We start from the raw sequence: 27,182 nt of genomic DNA, 5'->3' as shown, positions 1-27,182 counted from the left end.
CAGTATTTTGTAACTTACAGTATCTTTATTAAAAAGGTGTTGAATCTTTTTAATAAAATGACATATATATTGTTATTGAATACAAGAATATTGGAAATATGCTTGGATTTATCCTGTTAATAATTTTTAATTTCGGTGTAATTAATAAACAAGATACTGTAAGTCATTTTATTTTGTTTTAATGTTGGTTTTTATGGTGAAAAATTTTATAAAATTGTAGTAAATTTTGGATGTAAACCTGCTGATGAGGGACAAACAGGTCCGAAACACAAAAATATCATGTAAAAGGTGTTCAGGTGAAAAATAAAGACTGTTTTTTCTGATTAGTTTTTCTTAAATTTTGCTGAACCAGGTCACTAGTATAATATGTCCTGTTAATAAAATAAATCCTTGTGGACATTTTACATACTAATCTATACAATAAGGTCACAGAGGTATATGAATTAGTTTTTTTATGGTATTGTTAGTGGTGATTTGGGCTACAGTAAAGTGTATGCCAGGTGGGTTCCTCGTCTTTTGACAAATGAACACAAACAAAATCAGATGGGAGCTGCACTTAGTCGGTACAACAAGGATGGCAAGGAGTTTTTGAACCACATTGTTACTGGTGATGAGATCTGGATTTCACATAAAACTCCAGAATCAAAGAGAATTCTGGAAACAGTCTTTATTTTGCAGTCTTTACTCTAACAAAATTGTCATCAATCATTTGTTTTGATTATTAAGATTTAATGAAAAATTAATTGTAGATCTTTGTCCGATGGCAATAATTTAATTATTTGAAGACAGTCTTTCCCAAAAAAAAAAGAACCACCCTTTATTAGCTCTGTGTTCCAGATAATACATGCTTGGCGACTGACCTTTCTTTTTAGGCTACTAGCTGCCAAAAAGTCCTTTAAAAACACAAGAATACATCCAGTTAAAAGTACAAACATTTTTAAAACAGGAACTGATGATATACGGACGTCTTCTGTTCTCCATCATACCTTCTTGGGGTTGTTTCAGTTTTTATCTACAACAAAATAAGCACTGGTAAAATGTAGATTGGAAAAGCTACTATGTCTTCAAATAATTAAGAAAAATTAAGTACCTATTTGTTTGAATCTAATGCAAATACATATATATATCAACATCAATTCTTCACCATAAGCATGTTACACTGCAAAAATTAATTTTAGTTTCTCAAACAAGACTTGAGTTTTACTTAGGGTACGTTCGTTAAGTCAAATGAGTTAAATGAGAATGACGTCATCGTTATTCTTGTTTCGTTAGACTTTTCGAACGATTCGTTATAACTAAATGGCTGTTTCTAAAATCAAAGATATGAATGTTGCTAGTGCAGCCTTATCCAAAATATTTTTCTTGGGTTGCTTCGGATGGACAGTTATTTCAATCATTTCACTTTTTAATTCACAATTTAAACACTCGAGTAGATCTAGAAACATCGATATTGTCGGGTGCCATTTTCTTAACGAAGTAAACTAACTCTTTCCTTCGTGAGCTTCGTTAGGGTTTCGTTCGTTACGTCATCACCGCGGAGCATGCGCACTGAGTGAGACTACTACTTTTTGAACAATTCGTTACTAACACGTTTAACTCGTTCGACTTAACGAATGTACCCTTAATACGCTTCTCCATAAAATCACACGATAATTTATATTGTAATTACTTTTTATCAACAACTGAAAGTGTGCAAAATGTTTAATTTGTCATTAAATTTACTGGTGTATATTATTATTATGAATTATAAACTATAATATTTTAATAAAAGAAAGCTTTGTTCATTTTTTCTTGATTTTAAAGTATCGAGAAATATTGAATAATTGAACTAAGGGAATTTGCACGACATTGCTTGATATAATATATTGTAGTTGATTTAGACAGTTGCTAAACAAATATTTGTTTATAAGAAAGTAAAGTTTGAGTTTTGTTATTCAATTTGGAATAGAATAAAATAAAATTAATGCTTAAGTAATTTAGAATAAATATTATTTATAATTTACTGTAACAAAAAGAAAACAAATAGTGTACAATTAGTTTATATTGACAGATTATGATTATGATTTATAACAAAAATGAAAAAAAATCACTGATTTTTATATAAAGAAAATAATAATGATGATGATAATAATAATATCATTTTTCAAATATATCTATTCAAAATTTAGTTTATACATATTTACATAAATGAAAAAATATCTTCTATTATCTAAATAACTCCAAATTTTACCATCAGTTTCTTCGTATACTACTACTTTGATATTTGGATGTAGTTCTAGAATAATTAGCTTGAAACCGATTTCTGTCCTTTGTATCAGATGACAAATTTTCCCTATAAATCCATGTTAACAAGCATAATTCATGCTTGACAAAAGATTGTCATCTAAAAGGATAGTTTTAACACTAACAACAACTTTGATAGCTAAGATTTTTAAAATTTAATGATTACATTGAATTTATAAAGAACGAAAGTGTTCATTTGCATTTGTATTTTTTCTTTTTGAATAAAAATTTTGACTGGCTAACATTTAAATTTAGAAATTACAATAGACTGAATCAAATGTAGCCAAATAACATTGTACCAGCTTTGAGCATTTATGAATGTGACAATCCTTTAGTGTTTAAATTTCAAAAAACTGTTCTAGTATCTTTCATTATACAAGTTACAGTTTGGATTTTTATACCGTGCTTTTATATTTTTTTAGTTCTTGTTTTTCTTATTGTTAAAACATAGGGATTATTTAATTTAAATATTAGTTTTGTAAAATAAATAAAATTAAATATGATATTTATAACTTTCATTAATTTAGCATTTCAGTTTCATTTGACTTAAAGAAAATAAATTGAAATTAGTGAAAAAAGGAAAGCTTAAAACTAGCCTTTGTTATTGAAGATTTTTAGTTGTATATAAATTATAAACTTAGTTTATTTTTCTTTTTAAACATAATTTAATGGACTTGTAATAAAATTCTATTATTAACTTTTTTCAATATTAGGGTTCATGGGTAAGCGTAGCATTAGCTGATGCAATGCGCACTATCCAGACTACCAAACATTTTGCTCATCCAGCCAATTGGGCAAGTTTCTTATTAATTGGTTGTGATACAAGACTAAGCAGTCAAGTTGCTCTAATGGGTCAAGCTTTGGCTATATTATTAAAATCTCCAGAAAAATGTCGAGATGCATTACGAGTCATCTTACATTTGGTAAGTTTAATTTTTATACATGTATTTTAAAAAATGACAGAGAATCATAAATGAAATTTTTCTGAATTTCCTTTGTCCTGAGGGCACTAAGATGGTGGATTTTTTTAGTCATATCCATTATGAGTTCAGACAGACCCTGACATTTCCAGGACACACCCTGAAAAATTTGAGTCCAATCAGCAATTATTAATAACAGCATTATTTCCTAAAGCAGTTTGTCCTAAAGTAACGAATTAACTGTAATTAATTCATTCCAGCAGGAACTGAAGAACTTATATATAAATGTATACCATGAATTTTGAAAAAACACAACATTTATTTCTAAACACATGCACATTAAAAATGTGTCATATTTAAAAATAAAAAGCAAAATTTGTTAAAATTTTTGCCAATCTACTTATAGTAACACTTAAGTAATGCTGATGGTGTCAAAATATCTCAACCACATAACTATGAATCTGCATACTTAGATCCATGTAAATTGAAGATTTAATATATAATGACAAAACTAAATTTAAAATTATTAACGCAGTTGATAATAAACATTGTTGCCAACCTTTTACAATGTTTTTAAGCTAAATACTGTATATAAAATTCTTTACAATAATAAAAGTATTTAAAAATTACTTTTCTAAAATAATATAAAAATCAGTTAGGTAAATAAAAATTTTAAACATGTTTCTCAGTATTTTGTTTAAAACACAGAACTTGTTTATAGATTATATTTGAAAATTTTTGGCATTTTCTTCAAAATTGAAAAAAGATATTAAATACATTAATGATTCATATTGTTTGTATAGAGAAGGAAATGGTAAATTAATTTATTATTATATGAAATAAAATATATTTAAATCTTTAGTTTTGATTATATTTTAAAAATTTTCCAGGTGGAAAAGTCTCTTCAAAGAATACATCGTGGTCATAAAAATGCCATGTACACTACACAAAAAAGCATAGAAAATAAAGTAGGATCTGTTAATGGTTGGAAAGAATTACTTGTTTCAGTAGGATTTCGTTTTGAACCTACATCAAATGGACTTCCTGCTTCAGTGTTTTTTCCACAATCTGATCCTGGCGAAAGATTAACTCAGTGCAGTGCAAGTTTACAAGCTTTACTTGGTAATAAATTTAAATTTGACAATTAACTAACTGTCTTTAATTTTTAGTTATTAATTTCAAAAAATACAAAATTAAACTTGGTTAATGTTTTGGTGAGTTTTTAAGCATTTAATATTAGCATATACAATACAGTCAAACCTGTTTTTATGCGGTCTTTTTTTGTGCGATGTTTTTATTTGTGCGGTATAGTTGGCGACTAGTCTCTTGCGTTTTGTCATGTCTCACGTTGACTTATTATAGCTAAATAAACTTATTATAGTAATATTATTGCATGAATATGCGAAAAATGAAATAATTTATTTTTTAAGTCAACAAAACACCACCTGGACAAAAATATGTAAAACAAACAATAGACAAGACGATGCAGTCAAGTGCTGACATCTGTTGTCAATAAATTCTACATCTGTTTTAATTACGTTAATTAAACTTTCAAAGTGCTTTCTCATTCCTGGACCATTAAGAGAAGATTCATTTCATGTAAATGTACTGTATTATTTTTTCTATTTAGATATAAAATTTTAGGATTTTTATTTTATGTTTAGACATAATCTCTGAAAATGAATAAGGGCAAAAACAAAGCGAAGAGGAAGGTAATTTTATTAGAGACTAAGACTACGATTTTAAAACAAGTTATTTTCTATGTGAGACTTTTTTATGCGGTCCCTATTCACCGCATAAAAAAATATTTTTTTAATTGTGTTGCGAAAAGTATTTTTTATAGCCACTCGTAAAGTTTCATGCATTTTTTTTTTATGCGGTCCCTATCCACCACATAAAAACAGGTTTGACTGTATATAATTGTACATAATTTGACAAAAACTTTTGTAAAGAACATTATTTTTGCTTATTATTTTAATAAAGAAATTTCTTAAATATTTTATTAAACTAATTTAAATAAAATATTTACTTATAGTTAACATGATATTTTATGCTAGGTTTATCAAGTGTATCATTAAGTGCTATATCAAAATTGTTATCTAGTCCAGAATATGCTGAAGATATTATTCAATTGGTAAGTTTTCATGTATTTGAATAATTAATATTATCAATTAAAGTGTATTTAAAAAATATATATATATATTTTAAGAAATTCATTTATTTATTTGTAGGAAAATAAAGAAATCATTTAAAATGCAAAATATTGAAAATTATTGTTTTGATGTACACTTACACTTAAATTTTTTGTTTTCAAATCAGTGGAATATTTTTAGAAAATGAACAATTAAATGAATGATTTTCAATAAATTTATTGATGTATGTAATCTCCATATAAAAATTGTTTTATTGTAATTTTATCTACTTTATAAGTAATTGTTTTTAAATATGTTATAGAAATTTCCAATTATTTATCCTAATTTATTGATACATTTAATTATTCTAGATGAAGCAAGTTATGTTACAGTTTCCAAAGAAAGACCAGGAAGCTGATAGTATTGAATGTCCTGTTAGTGTAAAATTATGGAGTATTCCTGGATGCCATGAACTTCTTGCTTCCTTGGGTAATTTTGTTTTTATTTATTACATACTTTACGTGTATTTAATGGCATAAAATAATCTTGATTTAAATTACTTGGTCAGTTCAATTATTCATTTATGTACACTATGATAAGCATGTTTTTGATTTGGTTAATGTGGTAAGCCTAGTTACAAGGAGGTATTACAATAACATTTATTTATCAAAGTATTTTTAAATACAATCAAACTTTTAAATTTAATAAGAGATTTGTGATGTATTCAACATTTTCTAAATATGTAAGAATGTCATATGTAGTTAGTCATACGATTTTAAAATAAAAATAGAACTTGCTTGGAAAATTGATATCCTTTCTCAAAAACTGACACAAAAGAAGGATTATAAGTCACTATCCTTTCTAATGAACTAAAGTACTTTGTGAATGCAATCGGATTTTAGAACAATCTCTACACTTGTCATTTGTGATCTTGAAAAGATTTGAATCAATTATCATATAAAAATTGTTTAGTCTTGAAAGGTATTTTTGAATAAATATAGCAGTTTGGTTTTCAAACTTTTCTGCCTTCAACGTTTCATAGCCGTTATTCAAGTAATCTGACCAAATTTCCAATCAACTAAATGTCTAATACATAATCTATTTTAATCTTATTCAAAACCATTAAACAGAGCATAGGAAATCCTATAGTTGGCTAGCATGTGACTAAATTTAACATACCAATTATTTGTATATGAACTTTTATGGTTGGTAGTCAGTTAATATTGTATAAGGTTAAATTATTTATTTTCATTATTTCTCTTGAAAAATTTCAAAAATGGTATCAGCTGTAATTGATTTACATCATGAAGTATAGCATAATCTGAAACTGATATATTCATGTAGGTTTCTTGACAAATATCTTTTATGAAAGTCAGAATGTTTAAGAAACTCCAGTATGCTTAGAAAAAATATCAAAATTTTGCTTCAATATATATTCATTAATATTAGCTGACAAGTGAGTTATAATGCTGGTTCTTCAAAGTACTACTATACTTTAAAACAAAATTTTCACTAATAGATGCAACATTTTTGAAAAATAGATTATTCACTTTTATGTGATTGACAATATATTTGCTAATTTCTGTGAAGTTGAGTTATTTGAAAGATTATTATGAATTTAGAAAAGGTAATATTGCAGTAGCAGATAATTGTAGTGTATACAGTAGTGAAGCTGTGAATGTCAGAAAATGTCAATGCACGTTCAAGAAATTTAAGGATGAAAATTTTAACCTCAAGAAATTGTATTAGCTGTATAATATATAACAACAACAATTTTTAAATTACATTTAAACCTCTTTTATACCTTAGTGAATTTAAAGTGATACCAAATCTTGTATTTTTAATCTGAAATGGTTGTGGCCATCAGCCCATATTAACTTGGAGAATTGGAGTTCTGTAATTTTAATAAATGTGAAGAATGGAAAATGTTTAGCTTTTTCTGAACTACCAAATACAATAAAACCTGAATAAAATGGAAAACTGTCTAAACAGAAAAAAATTCATTGGAACAGTGATTTTCTATATATGAAATTTACCTAAAGAATTAAAGTGAAAATAAATGTAAATTAAATAGTAATCTGAAATTTTATATGCCCATCTGAGTCTAGCTCTAGCTCTATGTCAAAATTATAGTTGTGATTTAATTGTCTGCTAGGTAATGCAACCAGAGTGTTTTAGAATTTGTAGGATAGTGGGGTAGTTAAAAAAAACTGAAAACTTTGAACACATTGAGTCTCAATGTACCTGCCGTTTAGAAGTTTTTGACTGCATTTCACGGTTATACTGGCTGAATTTGAGACTGAATTTGGACTGAGGGAAGCAGGATGGCTGTTTTGCTGAATTATTTTCCATCTGGGTGATGCTGGTGTACACATATGACAGTCTGTATGGATCATGCCTATCAGGAAAGATGATCATGAGAAGCAAAATCAGCTGCAGCAGCATTTTTTGCCTTCTATCCAGAGACAGATAGAAAGAACCTTGCTAAACAATCTTGTCTTTTCATTTACTATTGGTGTATGAGACTAGTAGAGAGCAACCCACTATGCATCCTGCCATTAGCATCTTAGTATTTGTTAGCTTCATTTGATGCCATAACAAAAGCAGCATGGGCTGCTACAGATTGGCAGCAATAGCCACTGAAGCACTGTCAAACATAACTGAGGTTAGTTTGGTGACCACCAATGATTGTTTTAATTCTGCCTTTACTATTGAGTGGCCAGCTGGTCTGGGGAGCCATCTTCTATAACAGTTATTCATGTCCTTTATAAATGTAACTGACACATCAGTAATAAGAATGCAGAATTTTTCTTAATGCTCAAAAGACAACACAGTAGTGCATTATCTTATAGCAGGGTTGCAAACAGCCAATGTTCATTGTACACAGCTAGGGTTTCCTAAGAATGTCTTTGCCATGTTGCCACATTCCTTGGTTTAATGGGTGATAAATCTGGAGATCAGATGGGATGCCAGCTTTGGCCATCTGTGAGTTGCTGAACGTGCTATAACCGAGTGTGCAGTATAGTGAGCAGGGCTATAACGAGGGTCCACTGTACTTCAAATGTTTCTTGTTTGTTGCTTGAAAAATGAATCTAAAAGCAAAGCCCTATCAGTTCTGGAATTTACTTTTCACAAGATAAAAATATTAAAGTGCTGAATAGTTAAGTGTCAGACAAAGGTGTTTGACACTACAACTGCTTTATAATTTTTGTTACAAATCAATGTAATGTACAGTAATTTGGAACTGCAAAACATTCTCTACTTTATCATCAAGAGCATCAAGCAGCCTTCAAAGTCTGAAACCTTTCCTCCCTTTCTGACAAAGCAGCTGCCTTATGTTGACATGAGAGGTCAGAAAAGTCCAAATGTTTGAAAGGTTGACACTCCTTCTGACAAATCCTGTCCTTTTATACATATATTTCTAGTTTCCAGAAAGTTCCCTTACCTAGAATAAAAAAGCAAGTTTACCACAATGTGAAATTTCCTATCCCAGTCATGTGAAATTACTTCTGACCCATTGTTTAGGTATCACTGAGTCTACCCTTTTATAACCTGTTGTATCTTCCCTCACCACTACCCAAATAAGTAAAACATTAAAGGCATGACTTTCACATTTATATACTATCATTATATAGAAAAAGGCTGAAAATATGGAAAAATCTGTTTATGGGTAAAAGATTTTGTTAAAAGAGCATTTTTATTTACTTGCTATCTTAACTATTGCTTGATAATTTATATAGGTTCTTATTGATTAAGCATGTATGTTAAAATAAAATGTACATTGAGTGTTGAGTATTTCATTTACCTATCAATGATTTCAAATATGTTATTTGGTTCCTATCATGCTGAAATGGAATAAAAATTTTGTAAAGCCAAACAATTACCCAATTACATGTAATCCGGTAATTGTTTTGATTTAAACAAACCTTTATTATGTATAAAATGAAATCTTGTAATCAAAACAGCTTATGTAAGGTTTTACAAGCATATTATTTCTGAAATCTTAACCATAAAGTGAAAAAAAGATACATCCACTTTAAGGTGATAGTGTAACCTAGCACTTACTTAATATTGCAAATTTTTTACTTGATCCAGGGGCAAATTTGCTCCTCCAGATCATGTAAAAAATTCCACAAATTATAATTGTGAAAGTGATTATGAGTTATGCAACTTTACATCCTCAATCATAATATGCTTTGCAATGCTTTATTCTAATAAAAATTGATGTAATTACTTGTGGGGAAAAAAATAATTTGTTTTGAAGCTTTGTCCACCTCCTGGAGAATTTTCTGCAGATGCTCATGAATGATCCTAATTAGAGAAAAATATTATCTAAAAATATTTTAAGTGATACAATTTAATACATTTATTACTTTTTCTTTCTATGATCTCATCTCCAAATTCTAAACCATATTTTCATTTTATATAACAACTGAAGATAATATTTTTTTAGGATTCTGAACTGCACTAAGGAGTCTATTCAGACTGGGAATTTTAAAATTAGTTGGACAGTTAAAATACAAACAATAATCTCCCAAAAAGTATAATAGAAAAAGAAAATACAAAAACATTTCACTTATATCAATACTCATTAAATTCCCCCTGGTAATTAACCTTTAGCAATTGAATAACTGAAGATGTAATTAGGAAATTGGTGTTATAAATTGTATGAATAAAGGATTTATTGTGATTAGAAAATTGGTACTACTAAGATTATTTATTCCTGAATAGGGAATATGTAGGTAATTTAGGCTCTCATCTATAGACAGGAATACTAATTTACTGTGGTCTAATGTTTTATTATTGCTATTAATTGACTGACAAACAAACAAAGTTTGTGATCTTTAACATTTGTTCACGTCATAAAAATGTTTACAAGGACTGAAAAGTCACAATGCAAATCAATTGCATCACTTGGATTCATTAATTTATGTGAAATATTTTTTAAAATAGGTTTTGACTTAATGGAAGTTGGAAAAGATGAAGTAACTCTAAGAATGGGAAAACAGGCTAATCGTCGCACAATTCAGTTCTCACTTCAAGCTTTACTGGCTGTTTTTGGTAAGATGAAACTCTTAATTTTTATTTGAATTAAAACATAATAACTGACTAACATTGTAACATTTAATTATTTTTGCTGTTTGTTCTATGTGGTATAGAATTATACGCCAGTGTAATTTTTAAAAATTTTAACATTGCATAATAATCTACTCTAAATAAAATTTTGTCAGATTATTATGCAAAATTATACGTCACCTATTTATTCACCAAATCGCAAATGAAAAATATACACGATTTTCTCTGTTTGGAAATAATTACAAATATATATTTTTTGGCATTGAAATAATTAAATTTTGCAGTCCTCTAACAGTGATTTCTGCCATACTTATGATGGCTAATTTCAACTCTCCAAAATGGAAGATAAGAACGGTCTTCCATTTTCATGTCCCATAGATTTTTTTGTGGGGTTTGGATCAGTAGAGTGCACTGTTAGTCTAAATAATAAATTATAGTGGTTTGCATCAATCATCACTAGAGCAGTATATGAGCACATTATCATGTCATTGGAAGAGCAAAATGGAAATTATATATTTTGCCAATAGAAAGGATATGCGCTGTTACATTCATCCACTGATTATTTTCCAAGCTTCCCAGATCTTGGATATACTGAGCAGCAAGATTATTTTGTGGCAATAGTGTCGATACTCATCAGGGCCATCCAAGTTGAATGATTTCTCGTCATTCAGCTGTCCAACTCATCTTTGCTCATTCTACTCTTGCTATTTTATGGTGATCTTTCAGACAGGATGGGGCATCTTTTTTGATGAATGAAGATAAACTAAGCACTCTTCCAATGGTCCATTTCAAAGCAGAATTTGGTCTGCAGTAATATTTCCTATTACTAGCAGTTCGTCAAATCTTTTCTTCTGTAAAGGCTTGAAGGTGAAGATGAACTTCCACTTCATTTCTTACTGAAATAATTGTCTGGATTATTATTGTATTTTGTAATGACATCTACCATCACTCGATGCTCCAGAGATATTTCATTTAAGTGTAAACCATCAATTTGATCTTTTTCAAACTCAGTTAGCACCTTTTTAACATGCTTCAAAGTGTAACTTGCAGCTGAAACTTTGCATTTTTCTTTACTTAAAAAGCAGTATCCACTTACCTTCTGCATTATTATAGTAAGAATATACAAATTTTTAATGCATAATCTATTTGTAAATATCTGGCATATAATTTTGCACCACTGAATTGATCATGACGATATTTGGTGTGTGTCGTTAGATGATAAAAAATTACACTGGCATATAAATATATATGGTGTGGAGCAGAATTGTGTGTTCAATGTTGAAAATTTCTAAAAATTACTTTTTCTTTTCATTAAAAAATTCAATTTAAACAGATAAATTTCTTGTGAGAAGCAGGACTAACTTACACATGTTAGTCCTGCTTCTCACAAAACTGCAGTTCATTTAATTTTAAAGAATTATATGTCTAACAATATAACAGTGAATATAAAGTGAAAGATCAGAGAATCATTATTGTTAATTTCATACACTCTTAGCTAAAAAACTATACAATGTTAGCTATCTTACTGCACTACAACTACTTCATTTGAACAAATTTTTCAAAAATGTAAAGATAATAATTTGGTATATGGTTTTGCTATATAAAATGTTTGGATAAATCTCAGGAAAGAGGAAAATAAAGGCTGGCAAGGGCTCTTGCTCAACTTTGCCTTCATTTGAACAAGAGATTATAAGCATACCTTATACTACAAAAAGAAAAATTTGATAATTTTCAGTTATTGGTTAAGAGTAGTAATTTTGTGAATTATGAGAAAATTTATTTAAAAACACATAATAGTGAGATTTATTTTTTAATAAAATGGAAATCTTGAGGATATAGATTGTCATTTACAATTTGTGGTATTGTGACTTCCAGTTATCAAAATTTAATGGCAGTATCAATGCCCTTTGAACTTTGTTAATCAATCCTATATAAAATTTTTGGTTCATCCAGTCCTAAGATGCAAAATAGACACAAAATTTTATAATATAAAAGAATTTGTTTTTACATTTTTGGACCAAGTGTCCAAAAAACCAAGAGGGACAAAATTTGACTATATTACCATACTTTTCCTCTTATATTCTATAACAGATGGAAGTTTAACAATGCCAGAAAGTCACACTATAAAAAAATTTAAATGATAAATTAAAATAATTGGCCTATTTAATTGCTATATTACTTTTTATATTTTTTAGATACACAAGAAGCTCCTAAAACACTAAGTTTTGAAGATTCCAGTTCACTAGAAAGCTTGGACAGCGATTCCAGAGCTACTTCACCACCTCCACCGACACCTACTCTTGCATATCCGCTTAGACGGAGACCTGTTCTTGGAAGTCTGGCAATTGGTAGAGGAACAGGAGCCTTTACTACTTATGCTCGAACACGCGGAGAACCGGACGGCAGAACAGCCACAATGGGAAGTGACCAGAAAGGACGTGACAGTGACACATTTACTCCAAGTCCCGTAGATCCAATATCAAAACCTTACCTTGCACAAAATCAGAAGACATCTCCTCAGCCAAGTCCAAGATTAGCTCTTGCCCTATCTCATCAAAATAAAATAAGGTCCATGTACAGTAGTGACAGTCCAACTAGTGACAACAACACAAAGCGTCCTGGCAGCTCATCATCTGCCAGTTCGACAACAGATTGGGACAGCGGACAGTGCACGGTACGTCGACAGAATGCAAATCGCGATTGCGATTCCAATGCATCTATTGAAAATTCAAACATGAAATGTTTTCCTGGAAAGAAAATATGTAGTATTTTATCTACAGAGAGAGATTTACAAGTAATGCCTGAACACATTTGTGGAGTGTTAGGAAATAATTCTAGAATAAAAAATAATTTATCTCAACCAAGTTCTGGATTTGAATCTCAAAGTAGTGACAGTTCGGATCGTAACGATTTCATGTCTCTCAATTCAAAATACGGTTCATCTATTGCATCATTAAAAAATGTTTTTGCTTCAAGACAGTCCCAATCAAAATTTTCTTTATGCACCGAGGAAATAGTTAACTGTATGGAAAGACTTGGTTACAAAAGTGAATCTGGAAAATTTCAGAATCAGAAAGGAAATAAATATTGTAAAAATGATAATTTCAATAATATTACAGAAACAAGAGTACAGATTCATAATGTAGAAACTAACAAGTGCTTAAAACCATCAGACCCACAATCAGTTGCAATTGATAGTTCGTTACCATGTTTATCAAGTGACAATTTCACTTCGAGTGATATTCGCATTCCTCCTCCAGCAACGAATCTACAAGATAACATGTATACAATTCATACAATAAATGATACTTTAAATACACACAATGATCAAATGGGAAACTGCAGTATATTAAATACTCAGCTAAGACACCTTAGCCAAGAGCCACCCATATCAGATTTTTATCACGACCGAAATTTGGGGCTTGGTTTGGCTCCATCTCTTTCTAAAATTCTTTCATCCGATGGATCTCAGGGTATTGATCATCAGGAAAGAGAATACCACCATGCAGATATTCACTTAGCTTCTATGCCAAAAATTAAATCTACTATTCCTCCAAAACATTCAAGACATCATTCCAGGATACACAACATTTTAATTCCATGTACTAATGACAATACTTTCCATCACTATTTGGAACAAAAAGATAATTTAGAAAATCCAGATTGCCCTTTAGCATCGTGCAGCGTCAGAGACGACGGAGACGGGGGATCTTTTACTGAAATCTCGTGTTCGAGCCAGACAGATTCTGCCACCAGAGACTTATTTGCAACATTTTTCAACAGCGTTGCAAACGAACAAAAGGAATCATTTCGTGTCGAACAACTAAGTAATTTAAGTAAAGAATTTCTACTAGAAGAAAATATTCTTAACAGCAAAGACGAAACCATCAAATCTAGAGAAATTGGATCTTTAGAAACTTCAAATTTTTCTAGTTATTCTTCATACAATCCTGCCTATCAGCATAAATTAAATTCGGGCGACCACACGCAAAAAGACGACGAAGCGGATTCCATCTTGGGAAGTTCAAATGCAGACTTTCCTCCCGATCTGATCGTGTCAGACTTAGAAGGTAGCGACACAGAACAGATGGAAAATATTTCCACCGTCAAACGAAATCTAAAGCATTTAAATTTAAATAATGCCAGAGGAAAAATCGAGAAGTCAATAAGTATGAAACCTCCAATGCAGTCGTCGACGTGTTAAATTTTCCCGCATAACTAGAAATGCAATTTTAACATGCCAAAACGAGTTCGATTGCTTGATTTTAGCATTTAGAAATGTAAAAATATTTTGTACAGACTACTCTCGTTATTGTATAAAATTATTTTTGTACAATATGTATTTAAAAAATGTATTTTATTGAATCTCGACATTAAGCATGCCTCTCGATTTTAATACAGAATATTTTTGATATTTTTATTTACATTAATACTGTACAGTATTTGAAAAATAAATTAATTAATCCTTTATAAAAACAACGTGATAGAATTTTTACAAACAAACCAAAGTACATATGTTAGTATTTGTATATCTTAACTATTGCCGCTCTGCGTTTTTTGCAAGTATTCCTTTAAACGAGTTGGATAGTCTGTCATGACGCCCGTTACTCCTAGATTGAAAGCATTTTGGAAATCCTCATCTTCATTGATAACCCACAGATAAGTCTGTAAAGACAATAAATTTACACATTATTAATAGCTCCAAAATGCTAAAAAAAACTTTCGCTACTTTGATTTAATTTCTTATAAAATTTGTACTAAAAGCAGAAAAATTTCTTGATATGTTAGTTAACAAATTTTTTTGAATCACGACCGACCATTTGAGAATTAAAGAATTCGGAAACTAATTATTGCAAATACGAGTAATGCGCGCACACAACCCTACCCATTAAATGAGTTCTCTCTAATTGTGTAGATCTTGAATTTTCAGGAATTACTCACATACAAGATCAAACTGTTAATAAAACAAACATAGGTTTACATAGATACATTTTGTTAATTTGTTTTTGACGTATCGAGATTTAAAATAAAACAAAATATCTTTTTGGTTTAAACTTTGTAAAGCCACCAAGCTTTAGAGTTAGAACTTTTTTAATACGGTAATTATTAATTTTCAAAAAATTGTGTCAAATGTCTATATTACTTTGGAGTTTCATATAATTATATAGTAGTAGTAAATTAAAAAAAACTTACTTGTATTCCTCTCTTTTCGAGATGTTCAAATAGTTCTTTTCTCATCAATAATCTGCAATAAAAAAGTTAAATTGATTAATATTAGTGTTTAATAGAAAAAAAATGCATCTGAAATTTTAAAGTAATTCACGAAAAATCAGCAGTGCACAATTAAAGAAATTTAACTGTAAACAAAAACAATAAGCTTTATGCAAAATCAGTTAAATGTTTTCTTGTTACTTCTGCATAAAAAAGCCTGCAGTGTTTACATAAATAATCATATTATAGAATTTAAATTTTAAAAACTGCCAATAAATTTAACAAAAGCAAAATCCATTAACAGTAGATAAAATGTGGTATAACAATATGCAATACACAGAAGACAGCTATTTGTAACACTAAATTTTATGCAAAATAAAAAAATGCATATAAAGTTTTGTTAAAATTATGAAAAAACAACAACAACGGGTATTCTATCGATAGTTTATGTAGTTCATTCTTACTTTAAAACATTTCAATTGGCAGTGTTATAAAGGAATTTAAAAAGTAGTAATCCAGAAACACTTCCAATATACGGGATTGGACAAAATTGAATGCTCGCATAAAAGTAGCCACACATTGTTGGCATTTGCCGAGACCTGTTATGATTTTTTTCCTTTGAGTGTCGCAACACATTACGTTGAACTTTTCCTTAATCAACTCCATCCCGTGGCGAAAGTTTTGTTTCCAACCGGAGAGGTAGTGTCCAAGACAATGTGCCAATCCACACTACTGAATATCCTAATGTTAACAAACCACAACAACTGGACACAAAGTTGATCATCATCTTTGCCCTCCACGATCACCGGATCTCAATCATCAAACTATTATGAATCTTGGAGGTCAAAGTGCACAGCGGGAACTCGAGTCCATTTTTCACGAAGAAAAGAAATTTCTCCAGACATAATCCGTAACGTATGTTTTACGTCGGATAAACACAAGCGAAAGTACGGTCCGACCTCTTTAGCGACGTCGAGCCGAACATTTTGATCGTTCGCATTATTTTGGTCGACCTCGTAGTAGTATCAATTTCCAGAAAAAGAAGTAAATTCATTATTAGCAAGGTTGGGCACGTGTCCACCCTAAAATGTCTCCCATTCCGAAATAATTTATTCGAGTCTACTTTGATAAATCAATTTGTAATTAAAGAAATCTTTCGAGTAAATTGCAATTCTTACTAAACTTTTTCCATTTATGACAATGTTTTGCCCTACCTCTTCTCTCAAATGAAAATCCTAGTGCCGTTACTGTACCCGAGTTCTCTGTTGTGTCATCCTTCATTCGGTACCACAAAAACACGGTACCGCCGTATAAAGTATATTCTTAAAATATTTTTACCCGTTGCCTCGAAATTGGCTTAGTAAAATAAAAACTTACTTGTCCATTAACCATAGAAACCAATCTAATTTCTGTCGACTCTTAAAAGAGGATACGAGATTTGGATTTCTGTAATGAAAACAAAATGAAAAAAAACAATTTATTGCTAATTAATGCAGTTAAAATTTATTAAATTGTAAATATTAGTTGTTTAAAGTTAATTTACCTGTAAACGACTCTAGGCAGCAATATTTCTAAACACGATTCTTTCAGCGGAACGAACGGCAAAAGTCCGACATAGGTTAAAAAGAGAAGATAGATGACACGTTTCGCAGAAAACAACAATGGAATATTTGGATTCTGTATGAAAATTTAAGATTATAAAAATATATTTAGTTGTTTTAAATTACTTGTAGAATATAACAATAAAAAATGCTATACTAAATTTAGAAATTAAAAAACAATTTTTTAAAAAATACTCCAATAAAATCAAATGCTCAGTAATAACAGAAGCTCCATTTCATGTATCTATGATTTTGTGTTTGTTGTTTCATAATTACTGGAGTAATTATCCACGGGTGCACTTTTAGCAAGTGCAGATGATAAACTGTTTCTTATATTGAGGTGAATTCTGAACGCAAGAATTATATTTTTGAAGCAGCTTTATAGTTATTTTTCTTTTATTCTTAAAGATAATCAATCATCCTTACTTAGACACCAATGGCAAAAATATCAAAAAGGGCAAAGAAAGCAGACAATGTCCCTCAAAGATAGAATTAAAGTACTCTATTGTTTGCAGACAGAAGACTAGCAACTATAATTACTTCATAAAATGGGGGAAAAACCAACCATATACGGTCGACTCCGCATTAAGTCGACACCCGGATAACTCGTCACTCACGTAGTCAATTTTCTGTGGTCCCGGCCGACTTACGTAGGCAATATTATTAATGTTAAAAATCTCTGTTTACTCGACATTGTTTAACTCGTCACCACTGGATAAATCAACACACTTTTCTGTTTCACGCTTTTTAGAATTCAGATAAGTCGACTCCCCCGAAAAATGAGTTCACACCACACGGCTTATTGTACGGTGCGAACTCATTTTTTCAGGAGGGGAGTCGACTTATCAGACGTATATTTTGACAATACTTAATAAATGAGGCATTAAAATTAGACCTAGGGATCGAAGAATCTTGCGAGTCGATATAGAGGCCGCAGGAAATTCTTGACGATCACATTTGAGAATCTCCGCTCCATAGATTAGTTTGGTAAATGAACTTAAATAGATCAGTGCACTTATCATTTAGTAAAAGAATTGGTTTCATATGCAACATTCAGTTAATATAAAAAGTTGCTTCCTGTGCCAGCACTTTACACACACACAGTCTTTATACTGTTTTCCATCAGTGCAACAAAACATTATTATTCCATGATCAATTTCGTTATGAAGAAGAGCACAAATCATCTTTATTTTGGTTAAAGAATTATCTGACAAATTATTGAAAATTTGACACAAACGTTACAAATATAATGTATAATAATCTTTTATTAGAGTAGCTGCTTAGAAAGCAGAAAGTAATTGTTCAGTAATTATTTGCTATATCCTATCATTTCCTGGGAATTAAAAAAACTGTACAAAAAGTACTTTTAATATTCTGTTACATATTCATAATATACAAAGCCAAAGATAATCTTACCAAATATCTGAAGCTGGATTACTTATGGGTTATACATAAGTAATCCAAGTTTATATATACAGTAAGACCCCGCTTAACGCCGATTCGATATAACACGGTCTGCTCGAAGCCTAGAAAAAGCACAGATTTAAATTATTGTGGCATTTCGTCGATTCATGTATAATACGATTATTTGCGAACACAAACTGATCGGCAAAAGGCGGCAAAAAGGCGTACTTTCTTTAAATCTATGTTTGTCTGGTGCAATTTTGGAAAAAACATAACATCGTGGATGCCGTAGGCAATATCGACTTTGCTCGGCAAGAATTGACCGATAAACGCACGAACGCAGCGTGGAAGAAGTTACGGCCGAATACATTCAAGAATTCTCAACGAGAACAGCCTATTGCCGGATCGTTAGGTCGACCATTCTCAACCTAATCAACATAGCAGGACTAGGAGATGTAGAGAAGTAGGATATTGAGGAGTTACTGCAGGTTCCTGGTGAGAACCTTACCAACAACAACAACCTTCGAGCACTGGCAGAACAAGAAATTCGTGTAGAACTGGAAAATAGAGATTCTGAAAACGAAGAACCCAAAAGATTTCTCTACAGATTTCCTTAGTAAAAGTTTGGTAAGATAACCAAAATCATTGATCAAATTATAGCAAAATGATCCAGATTTCGAAAGGAGTGCAAAAGCAAAACGAGGCGTTTTGGATGCAACCTTCCGCTACCAACATTTGCTTAAGGAAAGAAAAAAGCGACAGATGAAACTTTACGGTTTTATCGCAAAAGAACCAGAATTTCAGAAAAGCTAGGACAGTCATCACAAAAAAAATGAACTTTACATTTCTGTGTGCATGTTTGTGTTATTTTTATATGTATAATAATATATGTTAAATAACTTAAAATTAAAGTAAAACTTGTTTATTTTTGATCGCGCATTCCCCTATCCCTATTTACTCTATGTTAAAATGACCCGGTTTAACACTGTTTCGCTTAGCGCTTTCTCGTCTAGGAATGCATCCCCCGCGTTAAGCGGAGTCTTACCGTATTTAGTAGTACCAGGAAAAAAAAAAAATCTCCAAAAGCAATATACATTTTGTACCAGATTTAAAGTTATTTTTAATTACATTTCCTTAATTTACTATATGAAAACAATATAATGCAAAAGAAATCAAATTTTCTTATTTTTTTGTTTATTAAAATATAAAATTTTAGAATATTAAAAGAACAAAACATTACAACGATTACATATTTTTAGCATTTACAAATAGAATTTGAAAAAATAATATTTTCTGAACAAAATTAGTATTTGTTCAATGTTAATCTGCAATTTTTAATGAAAATTTAGATAAAATTGTTATTTGAGTTACTAAACAGTTTTACCTAAACAGATACAATTACTATCTGTAGTTTAATTAGTGTAGTTTTGGTCTATAAGCAGAAAAATACAAAAAACATTCTTATGTACGAACAAGTAATTATTTATTTTGATTGTCACAATGCTGGGCTGAAATTTTTGCTCTCTGCCTCAAATTAGTCACATCTTGTCCCTGTATATCATACTTTTCCTTTAACGATAGTTGTGCGCGTCATCTATCTAACACCTTTCGGGGGAAGTTTTGAATTGAAATGCGACTTCCAGTTTGCATTGGAAGTTCCTATATAGTTAATCGGGACCTCCCGCCCCAAGGTTTTTATATCCGGTTTCGTCTATCATCTAATTCCGTTCGAGATTAAGCAAGGACAAATGGGACAGTGGAAATTTATGTCTACAAATTTTTTCAAATTGCAGCCCGACGAAATGATTATAAATGTAGTCAACTTAAAAATCATTCCCGAAATTCTGATTAATTACTTATTATTGGAACAATAAGCATATATATGCACTTAGTGTTCCAGTAATAAGTAATATATATCTTGTTTTAATTTTTTAAAAATGTGAAAGGACACAAAAAATTGTATAACAGATTGTGCTGGAGTTCATTTTTTTATTTTTGAGCCAAATGTTTAGCATATTTGAAATTAATTAAGATTAAATGCATATCAAAATGCATAAAAAACATTACAATAAACTTGTACTTACCTCTTCATAACATTTTTTTGTAATCTCATTACTGAAATTTCCCCAAACAGTGATATTTTCCCTGTTGTACTGTTTAATCAATTGATTTACCTATATAAAATAATTAAATTTTAAACCATTTTAATTAATTATTCCCAGTTTTTAAAACAAACTTCAAATATTAATTTTTAATAAAAATTATTACAATTCTAAGAGGCGAGCTGCGAGTAATTTTCAAAATACCACATTAACTAAAAAGGTTTAAAAATTAAAGTAGAAGTATTTAATGACAATTAAAGTTAATATTAAGTAAAAACTGTTTAAAAACCAAAAGTCACATACACAAAGTGATTCAATAAAGAACTTCTTCAAAATTCTACGCGCTTTCAAAGTTGTAATCAGAAGACATAGAATCAGTGGCGTAGCGAGGGGGCGCAAGGGCGTCTATCGTGCACCGGGCGCCACTCGCAGAGGGGCGCCCAAATGGTCTCCAAGACAAACTGTGTTTCTGGAGAGGGGAAGGGGCGCCGATAAAGTGTTGTGCCCCGGGCGCCAGTTATGATCGCCACGCCACTGCATAGAAAATCAGCTATAACTTCAGTCTTATGATTAAAATTCTATATTTTTAAGGTCTATTTTTGATTCATCTTATAGTTTAGGGATTGTTTTGTATATTATTTTAAATATTTGATTTCAGTAGTTGAAATAAAAACTTATTTGATTTCAACTATTGAAGAAGGTTCTGAGAAAACAAAAATCTCTCTAAACGTACTGTATTATCTCTTCTGAATAGATGGATATTTATCAAATACAAGAATAAATACGAATAATGTCTACAAAAATAGACGATACTCGACACGATTTAACAAAACTGGAGAAGTAATCAAACGATAGTAGTAGTACATAGTACACTTTGCGTAACTCCAGCAATTCATTTAATCAATGAAAAAAGTTTTTGATCTATTTCTATAGGCTTGTATTTTTGTTTTTAAGTTTTGATTATAATAATATATGTATTTATTTTTATATTCCTTGTATTTGAATTGTACAAATATTCTATTGATTTAGAATGTTCTTTCAATTCTTTTTAATTTAAATTATTTCCATTGCATTTATGTTTTTTGAATATTCTTATTGTTCTTTTTTCATTTAAGCTTGATGGTCCAACTGAAGAAGATGGCCCACGAAAGTAGGTCAAAAACACTTTTTGTCGATTAAATATATTACTGAAGTTATACAAGGTGTACCGCTTCTTTCATTTGATGATACTCAACCTTAATCAAATATGATAAATAGATTTATTAATGGAAAAAAAAACATAAAACAATGTTTTGAGTAGGTTTTAGTTATATAATCTGGCCAAAAGTATCCAGAAACTCCTACAAAAGATTCGGTCAGGTATAAAAGGGAGTCAATGGGTAAATACATTGTGTACGTTCAAAGTACTAGCCAAATGAGTCATACTAAAGAACTTAGCGAGTTTACACGAGGCACCATTAACCTGCAGCAAAAATGGAAGCTTACAAAACAACTGTAGCAAAGTAATTTTAGACTTGCTACAGTTTACTATATCAATGACAGCTGAGTAAGACATGGTCTTTCATATTCCTACTTCAACAGAAACTAAACTGAACAGGAAAAAATTACAGACTAGACCACTGAGTTTACAGCAAGTGGTGCACCAAAATCAGACAACAGTAAAAATTAAAAATGCTTCCATGTTCTGAATGGCTTCTGAAAGTGATGCTAGTACAAGAAGGTAAGAAGCTGACATGGTAAAAAAAGAGAATAAATTGAATATTGGAGCACTGGAAATGAAAGCTCTGGAGCAGTGCTGTCCAAATTATGGCCTCTACACCAAATCCAGCCACTGGAACACATTAATCTGGTCTGCAGGCATACAAGTATCTGACATACATGTGGTCCACCTACCTACAATTTACAATTTGATCCACCAATCAAAAAGTTGTGAGCAATCACAGTTCACTAATTGTGTGTAGCAAGTGTCCAGAGAACACCACCATTTAAGAACGTGTTGTTCCAACAGTATCATTTAATAATGGTAGCACAATAGTATAGGAAATTCTCAGGATTTACATTAGATTTCCTGGCTACATTGAAAGGAAACTCAAAACAAAGACACATGAAAACATTTTGGATAATTCTGTACTTCCAACTTTGTCATGCTGGAAGAAACAGTCTTTGCTCCTCGTCCACAAAAGCACACTACAGAAACGGTTTAGAAACAGACATTGAAGAAATTGCAGGATATGCTTAAAGTCCTCATCTTAATCCAATGGAGTATCTTTTATTATGAATTGGAATGCCATATAAAAGCAAGATCAAATCAGCCAAATTTGATTGCCGAACTCATTGCTGTTCTTCGGAAGTGACAGCACATTCTACCACCTACTTACCAGAACCTGATGGAAAGTGAAGAGATCAACAAAGTACTTACACACTTCATACTAGCACAAGTTTGCAGGAATGTATACTTTTGGCCAGATATAGTTGATTTATTATCTGAACTTATGCTTACCTTTTTAATCAACAATTCATTATTATTTTTTATATCTATATTAATTGGAACATTTTGAAATTTCTGAAAGACATCTTTGAGTAGTGGTATTTTTCTATCTTCGTTGCCTCTGCACACATTACCTGTTAAAAAATATTTAAAAAATTGTTGTTCGACATCTTCGGATATAATGCTTAATGTATTAAAAATTTAACAATACAACATTCAAAAAAGCTATTTAAAATTATCTTAATTTCACTAACCTCCAGCAAAGTCCACTGGTAGAACAGGTTTTAACAACGGGAGTTCCTACATTCAAAAATATTAAATAAAAGTATTTGAAATAAAAAAGACGCTTCTAAGAAAATAATTTCGCTATCGTCGTCTCACCTCGTAGTTCACATCGGATATATTTACATCCTTTCCTGTACTTCTTAATAAATTGTTATCGTGAGAAACAACTACTTGTCCATCTTTAGTAAGCTGTAAATCTATTTCCAACATATCGCTGTTTTGCATTACGGCACTATTAGAAAAAAGAAATATATATATATATATATATATATATATATATATATATTAATTCTTGTATCGATACGTTTAGAAGAATATAAAAAGTTGCTCGTAAATAAATGTTAATTGTAATACTAGACATTATATGCCGACTTAAAACCTCTGGAGAAAATTACAAAGTGCTAAATGAACATTTGGTATTTCAAGACGAAGGGCAAATCAAACCTCGAAATACATTTATACAAATAAAAAAAGAAAAATTTTGACCAATAAAATCTCACATAAAGTTCATAAACTAGGTTAATACAAAACCAACATTGATAAATTGAAAAAATACTGGAATAGTTTATAAAATTAATTGTAACAGTCAAAATCCAAGAGAATACATAGGAGAAACAGGTCGGACTTTAAAATTATGCATTAAAGAGCGCAAAACCACCATAAGATTAAAACATAATAATTCCCCTTGGTTTAACCACATCAAAAATAGTAACTGTCGAATAGACAGAAATAATATTAAAATCCTACACTATGAGAAAAGTATGTATAAACGAAAATTCAAAGAACATATAGAGATAATAAAATATAATGGTAATAATTTAATAAATATGTCAAATGGCGTGCAAACTGACCAGTAATGGTACAAGACGATAGAGGGTGCATGAACAAATTAAAAAAATTGTATCGTAAGAATTATACGTAGTCACGTACGTCATTTTGTACGAAGGGCCATTCAAAGATTATACAACATACACCGATATTTTTTAAAATGGCATACTTTTAACTGAAAAGGAAATCTGTATGTATATTTATATTTTTTGACAAAATCTTTTTTTAAAAAATGTTTTTAAATAATATTGTAAAACGTTACTAAGTTACAATTACTTGTGTACGTTAATGTAATACGATATACGCCCTTAAAGTAATTTTTAAGATTGTGAAAATATTGTAAAATGGAAACCAGAAGAAGTACCGTATAGGTGTGAAAAATAAGCAGGTGAAACCTGTGGAGATCCTTAGGGTATTGTGAAATGTTTTTATTGTTTTGTAAACATTATCTACTAGCATGTTTTTGTCAATTCAATAATTGAATTTTATTTTGTAGCACCGAAGAGAAGCTGGAAAATTAAACTAGCTCAAAATGCATCTGTATAAAAACAATAAAGGAGTTTTATAACCCGAATAGCTGCGAGGCAGTCTACCGAAGGATTTTTTCGGATAAAAGAGACATTTACTTACTTAATACAGCTACCGTTAGAAAATTCGGCAAAAAAAACATTACAAAATACTTACTGTTCGAATGCAGTAATCGTATTCTCCAAGTTTTCTCCCGCACCTTAAAATTGTCGGTTAAAGAAATTTATTATTAAAAAAAAAGAAAAAAAATTAGATTAAATTTACTTTTAAAATAATAATAATAATAATATTTTACATTAAATGTATTAGAAATCAGAAAAACAATTTAAAACTGTGCGTGCGCGCATGCAAATTTTTAAATGATTTTTGCGTTTAAAAATAAAAAAAGATTAATGTATTATATTATATAAAATAAAATTTAAAAAAATTTTAAATTTTATATACATAAAAAAAAAAATCAGATCAGCTGTTAAATGTAAAAGGTTAAAAATTTATTAAAATTTGCTTCTAGAAAAATAAGAATTATTTGATTAATTGGCTTAAAACTACACACGCGCTTGCATGCAAAAAAGTAATAATAATATGCAAAGAATGCAATAAAAAGCAATAAATTGTGTTGACTCATGCAAGAAGCACCGAATTAACTCATTGACAATTACCATTAATTTATAAAAAATTAAATTAAATAAATGAAAATATCCTAATTATTCTGTGTACTTCACATAGTAAAATGTCACATTCAGAAGAACATTACACAAGCATACATTTAATATAAGTATGAATGTATTTGCTTGTGGTAATTATGAATGATGTTTATGTAATTAAACGTATTTACACATTAAAATTTAATGCGTAAATATATATAAAAATTACCTCCTCTATGGCTGATGTGACGACATCGGAATTTTAAAGATTTTTTTCTATGGACCAATTGAGGGAATTTAAATAATAATAACGAAGATATAACGTAACCTCCTATGAGAATTAACAATACAGCCATGATTTTATTAAATTAAACCAATCTGTAAAAAGAAAAAAACATAAAGGTTTTTTTTTCTTTAAAAGATAAAAAATCCGCGCTTAATTTAGTTGTAGTTACTTTTAGTTAAATTGCTCGTAGATAAACCTATGAGGTATTTATCTAAAGGTAACATCCACTGTATTTATATTTAAATGACATCTTTATTTTTATTTATAATTAATTTAGGATAAAATTATAAATGTTATTTAAATTATAATTAATTAAAAATAACCTTACCTTTATTCTTTTTGTTATATCTATCCTAAAGTCTTCCAAAAATGTGAGAATTTAATGATAATTTGCTTATAAAGGCGCGATAACGACGAATCACTCGCACATCGATTTGACATGCGAGTTTCATAATTTTTTTTTTTTTTATGTATACTAATTTTTTTTATGTATACTAAATTAACGATATTTCATTAATTATATTTATATTATTATATTATTTTCGTATTTAAATATTTCGGTAATAAAATATATTATAGAAGTGATTGATTTTAAAAATATATTATAAAATTATTATTATTTTCAATTAAGAGTGGTGGCGTCGTAATCGCTACAAACAATATGCAAATTAGTTTTTCCCGTTTAGGAATTGAAAATTCCTCGTCTAAATTGGGGAATTGAATAAAAATAAACACAATTAACACTTTTCTCAATTTATCTGACATCTATTTTTCCATATACTACATTTTCCCCCTATTTTGCGCCCTGTGGACATTTAAGAGGGCCATTTAATCAAGCCCATGTTCGGTTCGGCATTGCCGACAATGGGCGATCCTGATGAGGAGCAGCACAGTTGCTTTAAATGCTTTATTAAAAGCGTGTTACTCCTCAATCGTGCTTTTCTATTTGTACTGTAATAAATAAAGCCAAACACTAGTATTAACAACGAGATACCTCGAACAGCAGGCCGACAATTGTTATACTAGAATCGGCGCTTTATTATACACAAGATCTTACAGTGGAATACTACTGGCATTAGAAAAAATTAAGCGAGTAAAGTCTGCAAATGGCAAGATGGCTCTCAATCAAATAATTGTTATATTTACAGAGCTTTAATATTTTTCAAACTCACCAGCTCCTAGGCTCTTGTAACGATGTCTTTAATTCAAATATTTTGTTCTGGCGCTTCCAAATTATTAATACTTTACTCCTGCCTCTTGTTGATTATTTTCTTTTTATCAAGTCTCTATGAAATTCTATTGTCGAGAACCTATATGCTCATTATATACTGTGAGATAACTCACAAAACAATTCCCGAGATAGAACAATAGGTAATAATTCTGACAATTTTTCA

General features: G+C 30.0%; 2 protein-coding genes across 3 annotated transcripts in view; one reads left to right on the top strand and one right to left on the bottom strand.

The window, feature by feature from the left end:
* Nucleotides 1-14,890, top strand: part of LOC136975295 (tetratricopeptide repeat protein 28-like) — a 91,246-nt gene extending 76,356 nt beyond the window's left edge. The window contains exons 17-22 of the mRNA XM_067270337.1: nt 2,997-3,206; nt 4,094-4,325; nt 5,261-5,337; nt 5,707-5,824; nt 10,289-10,396; nt 12,607-14,890. Of these exons, the coding sequence (XP_067126438.1) occupies nt 2,997-3,206; nt 4,094-4,325; nt 5,261-5,337; nt 5,707-5,824; nt 10,289-10,396; nt 12,607-14,615 (2,754 nt within the window). The 3' untranslated portion in view covers nt 14,616-14,890. The remainder of the gene's footprint in view (nt 1-2,996; nt 3,207-4,093; nt 4,326-5,260; nt 5,338-5,706; nt 5,825-10,288; nt 10,397-12,606) is intronic.
* LOC136975297 (lysophospholipase D GDPD1-like) lies at nt 14,752-27,086 on the bottom strand. 2 transcript variants are annotated; one of them, XM_067270340.1, is made up of 11 exons: nt 26,961-27,086; nt 25,732-25,880; nt 25,015-25,057; nt 23,599-23,734; nt 23,472-23,517; nt 23,230-23,351; nt 20,712-20,801; nt 17,166-17,299; nt 17,000-17,068; nt 15,605-15,656; nt 14,752-15,076 (listed from the first exon to the last, which is right to left on the bottom strand). In XM_067270340.1, exons 2-11 carry the CDS (start codon nt 25,856-25,858, stop codon nt 14,945-14,947), a joined length of 951 nt encoding a protein of 316 aa, XP_067126441.1. In that variant the 5' UTR covers nt 25,859-25,880; nt 26,961-27,086; the 3' UTR covers nt 14,752-14,944. The 2 variants fall into 2 exon arrangements, with proteins under 2 accessions (XP_067126441.1, XP_067126440.1); XM_067270339.1 differs by lacking the exon at nt 26,961-27,086 and adding an exon at nt 26,117-26,219.
* Between the last annotated feature and the right edge of the window lie 96 nt (nt 27,087-27,182).

This window comes from Centruroides vittatus, unplaced genomic scaffold (genome assembly GCF_030686945.1).
Source record: "Centruroides vittatus isolate TY-2023 unplaced genomic scaffold, ASM3068694v2 contig_370, whole genome shotgun sequence".
NCBI classification, from domain to species: domain Eukaryota; kingdom Metazoa; phylum Arthropoda; class Arachnida; order Scorpiones; family Buthidae; genus Centruroides; species Centruroides vittatus.
This window is presented reverse-complemented; position numbering and strand designations above follow the sequence as displayed.

Coding starts and splice junctions, on each gene's coding strand:
- LOC136975297 (XM_067270340.1), bottom strand. CDS start 25,858: ATGGCTGTATTGTTAATTCTCATAGGAGGTTACGTTATATCTTCGTTA. Junction 23,518..23,598: donor TATCCGATGTGAACTACGAG/GTGAGACGACGA, acceptor TTTTGAATGTAG/GAACTCCCGTTGTTAAAACC. Junction 17,069..17,165: donor CTGCCTAGAGTCGTTTACAG/GTAAATTAACTT, acceptor TTTTCATTACAG/AAATCCAAATCTCGTATCCT.